This window comes from Cibotium barometz, chromosome 31 (genome assembly GCF_041138505.1).
Source record: "Cibotium barometz isolate CiBa-2024 chromosome 31, ASM4113850v1, whole genome shotgun sequence".
Taxonomy (NCBI): domain Eukaryota; kingdom Viridiplantae; phylum Streptophyta; class Polypodiopsida; order Cyatheales; family Cibotiaceae; genus Cibotium; species Cibotium barometz.
The window spans coordinates 47,995,809-48,004,081 of NC_141076.1; the positions used below are offsets into that span (position 1 = coordinate 47,995,809).

General features: G+C 42.1%; 1 protein-coding gene across 1 annotated transcript; it reads left to right on the forward strand.

Annotated features, from left to right (window-relative positions):
* Nucleotides 1-3,237: 3,237 nt before the first annotated feature.
* On the forward strand, nucleotides 3,238-7,925 carry LOC147620956 (mitochondrial fission 1 protein A-like). The gene is made up of 6 exons (XM_086825226.1): nucleotides 3,238-3,362; nucleotides 3,439-3,525; nucleotides 6,926-7,067; nucleotides 7,165-7,286; nucleotides 7,379-7,442; nucleotides 7,659-7,925. Exons 2-6 carry the CDS (start codon nucleotides 3,445-3,447, stop codon nucleotides 7,742-7,744), a joined length of 495 nt encoding a protein of 164 aa, XP_086681352.1. The 5' UTR covers nucleotides 3,238-3,362; nucleotides 3,439-3,444; the 3' UTR covers nucleotides 7,745-7,925.
* The last annotated feature ends 348 nt before the right edge of the window (nucleotides 7,926-8,273 follow it).

The following is an 8,273-nucleotide window of genomic DNA, read 5'->3' on the forward strand; positions in this document are numbered from 1 at the left end:
TGAGAGTACCATTATGTGTGAAATCCATAGTATGCATGGAATAATCAATATGTGAATTGAATTCATGTCTAAATGGCATACCAAGAATGATGTCACTAGAATGCAAAGGTGCAATGAGAAAGTTTCATTTTGTTTATAAGGTCCAATTTGTATCTCAAGGTCACAAACTTCACGAGCTCCCGTGTATCGTGTGCCTTGAAATGCAGATTTAACCTTATAACATGAAGGACGAGTCTCCAAATGCAATCTACGAATTGTCTTTTCATAAATAAAATCATGCGTACTACCATCATCATGCAAAATAGTGATATCGTTTCCATTAATATATCCTTTCATACGAAGCAAAGAGTGAGGAGTGATTGAAGTACCTATCGATTCGCTTTGCATACCCACTTCTTCATTATTGAGTTGATCTTCTGTCCAAATCCGCAGTCGTATCACCATCACCATCATAGTATGTGTCGTCTTCAATATTGTGAAGCTGTGCCACTTGAGTAGAACAAAAAGTACACTTGTTGGCTTGATATCCCACTCGTCGATGACACTTGAAACATGTAAGCACATTACAACCTTGACAAGGTTGGGTAGGCTGAGGAGTGGGTGCATTACTATTGTGACTAGAACTAGGTTTAGTGTGTACATTGCGTGGGGTGGTAGCATTAAAATTGTTCTTTACATTTGAATTGGAAAGAGTGCATGCATTGCTACTACCATTACCAAAACTACTATTCCATAGACGCCGTTGTTATGAAGGAGATTGATAAAATTGAGGGCATCGAAAAGAAGATTTGAAACCTTAATTTCCCACGAAAGAAGATTGTCGATTGGGTGGCTGATCATATTGACCACTATGAGGTAATTAACAAGGCAAACCTTTCTTGCGCTCGGAATCATGAGCAAGAGAGATTGCGTCATCAAGAGAAGTTGGCTTGAACATGTACATCCGCTTGAATAGTTGTCTCTCAAGACCATTTTCATACTTTTGTTGAAGTGACTTTTCAAGAACATCCTCGAGCATACAAAGCATAAGAAGTGATCACCAAAATCTCTCCGTGTATTGAGAAACAGTATCACGATCTATCATCCGGAGAAGATTCCATGCTCAACAAGTGTTAAGGTGGAATTGTGGAGGAAGAAAAGTAGACTTGAATTTGTCTTGGAAGAATGCGCTCCTCCAAAGTACGAGTGGGAAGAGGTGACACATTTGAAATCGTTGGTGGTTGAGTGCCATCATCAGAATCCATGGTTACAGATTCTTGGAAGAAATCGGAGATGTTGAACCAAATAAAGATTTGAAAGATCTTTGAAAAAAAAGATCTCCTTCAAAAAGATGAAAGATATATATATATATATATATATATATATATATATATATCTATATATATATATCCGTTTTTATCTCTTTTTTTCTTTTTTCTTCTTCTTCTTCTCTTTCCCTCTTCTCTTCTCTCTCTCTCTTCTTCCTTTTCCCTTCTTTTTCTTGTTCTTCTCTCTCTCTCTTCTTCTTCTTCTTCTCTTTTTCTCTCCTTCTCCTTCTTCTTCTCTTTTTCTCTTCTTCTTCTTCTTCTCTTTCCCTCTTCTCTTCTCTCTCTCTCTCTTCTTCTTCTCTCTTCTTCCTCTTTCCTTCTTTTTCTTGTTCTTCTCTCTTCTTCTTCTTCTTCTCTTTGTCTCTCCTTCTTCTTCTTCTTCTCTTTCCCTCTTCTCTTCTCTCTCTCTTCTTCTTCTCTCTTCCCTTCTTTTTCTTGTTCTTCTCTCTTCTTCTTCTTCTTTTCTTTTTCTCTCCTTCTTCTTCTTCTTCTCTTTTTCTCTTCTTCTTCTTCTTCTCTCACAACCTCACTAGAGGCTGCCACATAGGCGCCCTTAATCCCACATAGTGTTGAGAAGTCGATGCATGGTGGATATAAAGGGGAGAAGAGAGAGATGTTTACCCTTCTCTCTTAGGAAACATCCATGCTTGACTCGTGGGGGAGGTGAGGTGCGCCAGTTTTGTCGCCATGCCGTCTGCTGTTTGTGTTGTCGCTCGTCCTCGGTGCTTGTTGCCAGTGCGCTGGCTGTACTATGTGCTCCCTTATGCTCGCCAGTGTCCTAACTTGTTGCCGGTGCGCTGACAATTCTACATGTGCTTGCTAGCCGGTGAGCTAGCGGCCGGTGTGTTCGCTTACTGGTGGCCGGTGTGCTGTCTGAGTAGATGCCTGTCTACTCGGGGTGCTCCGACAACTGCTATCACCCTAGGTTTCATGCCGGTGTTCCTCACCTTCACGCAAAGGACAATAGTCCGGGGCTGTTTGAGTGCCCAATTCACAAACCTTTTTTTTAAAACCAGGAAGGTACGATAGTAGAAGTACAACAGTTTTGATCCTGGCTCTGGCTCTGATACCAATGCTAGAAGCTCACGGTTGGCCCTCCATTAAAAAAAACTTGAAAGGAATACTCAAAGCTCAAAATAGATGAAAAGCTTATACATGCGACACAAGAATGGGTTGAATCTCCCCCACCATAGTGGCTCACGTCCTCTTCATGGTGTATTTAAATATATTTCCTTGGACAAAAAGCAAGAGCCAAAAATACATGTAGTAGAAAATACGGATCTCCACTTTAGGCTTAAGCCTAAATACAAAAGTGTGAACACTCTAAGGTTCACACATGAAATAGAACTAATGTATATCAAAATGTTGCACACTAATGTGCACATAAAATATCACTGTCATTGTCGATCATAAATAATCGCCATGCGCCATGTGTCTCCCCTTACTCTCTTATTTCACTTCACAATTTCAGAATTCTTAACAAAGAGAAAATCAATTTTAGAATTCCTAAACAAAGAGAAAATCCATTGAAAATCAAATTAGTGCTCTCTCTCTCTCTCTCTCTCTCTCTGTGTGTGTGTGTGTGTGTGTGTCCAATGAGTTGGCCATCTCTCTCTCTCTCTCTCTCTCTCTCGGGTCTAGATCACGGTCCAGTGAGTTGGCCATGATGAGTCATTTCATATATGAGTGTGTGTAAGCCCATGGGTGTGGATGTGTCCCTTGTTTCTTTCTCTACTTCTCTCCTCTCTTTTCTTAGTTTCATGTTTATGAAAAAAAAACCACTTCATTACCAATTCAATTTCAATTTCAATTTCAATTTCAGATCCTTTTATGAACCTTAAAGGAAGAAAAGCCAAGCCCATGGTGAAATTTTCACCAGTATGCTTCATTTAAACATTTATTTATATGTTTTATAAATAAAATAATAGTAGTATTAATATGATATTTATTTCTATCGATTAACCATTTATTTTAGAATAATACTCTCTAGCTCAAAGAAGCTTATTAGGGGAACAAAGACTTCACTTTCTCTTCGCTTTTTATTTTCTGAGCAAGGTAAGCGTAGCATATCATCTGATTAACCTTTGCATCAGAAGGTCCTTCTAGCTTCTCAAATTTGCCTTGCTTTCAGATCAGGATGCCTGGCTTTCTCGACACCATCAGCTCACTCTTTGGCTCCGGTGACTCTTTGCCATGGACGGATGCTGAAATCATCCAGGTAGTTTTAAGGTTTCCTGCTAATAAAGTTTTCCATTAGAACACAACACCCAAATCAAAACCTAGTAAGGATGCATATCATGCAATGCCAACACACATACACGCACATATAAATGTATATTTGTGTGCATACATGCAGAAACGTGTGTGTATGTATTTATGCATGTATGATAGAGGAATGGATGCTAAAATTATCCAGGCAATTTTCAGGTGTCATGTCATGCAATTTCAACACACATACACATACATGTAAATGTATATTTGTGTTCATACATGCAGAAATGTATGTATTATGGCAGATGAATGGATGAGGCAATTTTCAGGTTTTTCATGCTAACAAAGGAATTTATTAATGAACAATACAAAAAACAATATCTAGTAAGGATGCCCATTCGTATCATGATGTCATATCACGCATTTTCAAGACACAAACACATATATGGAAGTGTATATATATGCACAAACTTATGCATTTACGTATCCATGTCTGTGGATGGACGGATGGATGGGTGGGTGGATTGATGTATCTATGCATGCATGTATCAAATGTATGTTTGTGTGTATTTGTTATTACTCTCATGTATGCACATACAGATTTGAAACTTTGTAAACTTTATGGTTCCACAACTTTTTAAGGATTAAATGGCTCAAGATTTTTTGTTTCAAATTCGATGGGGTTGCTTGTGCCTTGTGCAACATTCACCAAGTTTTAGTATTAATTTATCATACCAACTAAAACTCGAGTTGTGCAAATCCTTGTTATGCAAGATAGATTTCAAACAATGAACACGATGCCTAGATCACGATTTTTTAATATTTTGTGATAGCCGGCAAATGTCACATGCATCTTGCACTTGTGTGCCATGTGGACGTGTTTGTATAGGACAAGTGCATATATGCGGCCGGACATCAAGCATTTTGTGAGCCCTTGTCCAACGACAAGTTGCAGGTGTACCACAAAATAAGGGTGAGTTAGTTGTGTCATGCATGTCTTCCACCATTTGGTCATGCCATTGGAGGATGTACAAAAAGCATAGCTATGTAAAGATCTATGTGGGAGCTTGGGACAGGCTTGGAAAAGCCAAATCCATGGGCTTAGGAGGGACCAAGACAGGGCATTTACAAGCTTAGGCGCCCAAGTTAGTTAGGAGCTAGGGACAAAATACCCCATGACCAGCAGTTGGCCATCCCTAAATAGCAGTCGACCAGCAAGCATGTAATTCTTTCCCATCTTCAAATCCAGTTATGAAAGCCACAAGCTGCATTCTAGGAGGTCATTAACTATAGCCCTCAAACTGGAAGATCTTTTGCAGCCCACATGAAGGTTAACACAAACCCTAATAACTGAGGTAATAGTTCAGTCCAATCTTTTGGGCAGATTCAGCCCCGTCTTGTTGTACTCATTCTTACTTGCAAGGGGGTCCTTTAGTGGTATTTGGGATCCCATCTAGTGTACTCGTGCTCTCTATTCTCTCTCATTCTCCCCTCCCACCTCCCCTCCCGCCCCCCCCCCCCCCCCAAACCCCCATGCGTGGCGCCCGCGGAAAAAGATCCTTCTGTTAGTTACCAAGAAAAACAGCCATAATGGCTAAGTACAAAGTCCAAAAGCATAAAAGGAGAGGATGCTCTTCTCCTCCGGCTGGCCGTACTCCCTCCCGTTCTTGCAACATAACACACTGGTTCTCTCACGAGACTTACACTTAAAAATTTCCTCTAAGCTTCCGAATGTTACATTGGTATCAAAGCTTGATCTCGTGATGTGTGTAGAGAAGAGCCCGAATTTTTTCTCTCTATGGTGGATGTTTTTTTTTGCGTCAAGGACAAACTTTGGAGCATTACACCTCGTCACTTTTTTTTTTCCCGAGAAAAAGATCCTTCTATTAGTTAACAAAAAACAAGCCACGAAGGGCTAGATACAAACTCGCCTGGGGATCAAAGGATCAAAAGGTGGAGAAAGATGCACTTCTCCTCCGGTTGGCCGTTCTACGAGGAGAAGGCTATCTCATACAAGGGTAGGGATAGGGAATAACCACACAAGAGGTCTGTCATGTGCACAGTGTGTATCTACCGTGTGCTACACGCACGCAAGACTAGCTTCGAGGTTTGGGGAAGCTTGGAGTTAGGCAGGCTGATTGACGAGCTGAGTTAGGGATAGACTAACGGGCGGGCACCCAAGTATGGACGGGCGGGCGCCCAAGTGTGGACGCCCGATGATCGGCCAAGAGCCTATAAAAGGGTGGCCAAGGTTAGTTATTGGGATATAGAGAGTCTTGCGAGTTTGTGAGAGCTCTATGGTATGGAGCCTGGATCTAGTGCAGACGTGCACCTGCTTTATGCAGCCGAGGTCGGTAGCAGTCTCGAGGTCCGCGAGGGTAGCTTCGTGGCGGTATGGGACGTCACGAGGTAGAGGCTGGTCGGTACGTCAACCTAGTTAGCTCAGCTTGTGGCTCGGTGGGGACAGCCAAGACTGTGGGCTTGCCCACGGCGGTCATGGTTGGGAGGTGAGTCAGGCTTGCACCCCCTTCTTGTTTGTTTGTTTGTTTGCAGGTTTTGAGTCTCGTACCAGGAACGATCACGAGGAGATCCGGTGTGGATTTGACAAGGTCTGTAATGCCAAGTGGGATCACCACCTCTATCTGTGAGAAAAGAGCTAGGCCGTTAGAGCCTCAAGAAAGCTTCCCGTTGGTTCCGCATGTGGTCAGAGCCACCCTGCAACTTCCTCCACTGACCGCGGCGGAGAGTATGAATGATGTCGAGCCAAATGCTCTTGATGGACTCCGCATGTAACTATTTGGTTCTCCATGCTCTTTTCACATGATAGAACTCATGCCTGGACACATGGACAAGATGATGGACACATGGAAACAAGGTTCCTAATACTGGCATTAAAAAAAACACTCGTTTGGGTCAAAAAGCAGGAAAAAGCAAAAGTCAAACTTTGTTGACCAAAAAGCTAAGGGCACTGTTGGAAAGAGCACGTCGAACTGAGTCAAAAAGCTATAAGCCACTTTTCAAAAAGCAACTCTAGGGCCAAAAAGCAACGCCCTGAAGTTGTAAAATCATAAATCAAGAACTTTGACTATTATTAAAGCAAAAGCAAGGAGGCAAAGCAAAAGCTCGGGAATAAAACAAAAGCTAGGGAAAGAAAGGCAAAAGCAAAGCATGGATAAAAGCAGGCATCCCCTCAAGTATTAAAGACTATGCACCCTCTAGGTGGATCATCGGGATGTGTGGGTGCCAAGATTTGTTGAATTGGTCTAGTGTTCTGTCAAGAGAAAGCATGCACTTCTTATTATGTTTGTCTAGAAAATTCTTGATCAGTAATTGAGGGTGTGACATTTTCAAAGTTATATATTCAAATTATGCTACAGTTCTTTATATGTGTACATGACTGCATACAGAATTGTGAGCGAGATGCTGCAGGGGAGGGAGTTGGTATTTCACAAGATTCAGACAGGACGGAGAGTTACATGCGTTTATCATGGGCACTTGTACATTCACGTCAACCTGCGGACGTCCAGCGTGGACTTCTTATGCTAGAAGGTGAGGTGTCATGTGGGAAGCCCTCAGCACCTTTTACAACTCTGTCTAGCTCTCCTTAATTTGCTGTCTTGGCTCAAAATTTCATCCATTGATGCAGCCTCTCTAGGGGCAAAACCAGGCCAAGTTCAGGAGAGGGAGATCTTGTATCTCCTTGCTGTGGGTCATTATAGGGCTGGGGATATCTCCCGTGCAAGGCGATATATTGATGAGGCAATGGAGGTAAGTTTTGACAATGGTTAAAAGGTAAATGCTGTCTAGATTGATGTGTGAAGCATAACTTTGTACTGCCCTCATAGATTTGAGTTTGACAGATGGCCCCGGACTTCCGACAAGGTGCTACTCTTCGAAGGATGATAGAAGATAAGATTGCAAAAGGTACGGAGACCAAGTCTATAATGCTGTCGTACAGCTTTGGTTTTTAAGGATGGCTTCACAACGATGGAGGTTGTCTGGACATTGGGCCTCCAAAGCCCACCGCTTGATGTGGCAGCTTTTTAACCAAGGGGTGTGGGCAGGCAGATGTTGTTAAGCCACTCTAAGGACTTACTGTGGCCTTGTTACTCACATTTTCTTATGGTGTTGTGTTCAAAGATGGTGCTATCGGCATCGGGATTGCAGCTGCTGCGGTAGGTATTGTTGCCAGTGGCATTGCCGCTGTAGTCGCCAAAAGACGCTAAGGAGCTGTACAAACTTGGTGCCAGGGAAGAGGCAGGGGATCTCCCTCTGCCCATTCAATGGGCGGGGAGATGTTTGTAAAGGCGCTAAATATCTGTTGCATACATTTGTTTTTTAAGAGTGTAAGGTATCTCACGAAATTGAACTACTATTTTGTTTTATAGCATAAAGGGATCCTTGCAACTGTCTATATTCAAGGTGGTAGGTCACAAGGTTGATTGCCTCTAGGGAACAGATACTTCTTGCTCTCATGTGGCAAAGTTTTTCTTGTTTTGTTTTTGGAATGTTTAACGTATAAGGTAAAGTGTTTTGTCTTGTATGGGGCATTTGACAGTTTGTTTCATGCCAAAGTTGTGCTTGTCAAATGGCGGAGCTCTCACCCTGCAAGCTCAAATTCAATATAGTAAAGCATGCCGTGTATCCTTGATGTACTTCTCTTGAACTTATCAAATGGATTTAGGCAACCATCTCTCCCATCTGCAACCACCTAATTCATTGTAGGATTTACATCAGAGGCTTCACTTTTATTCA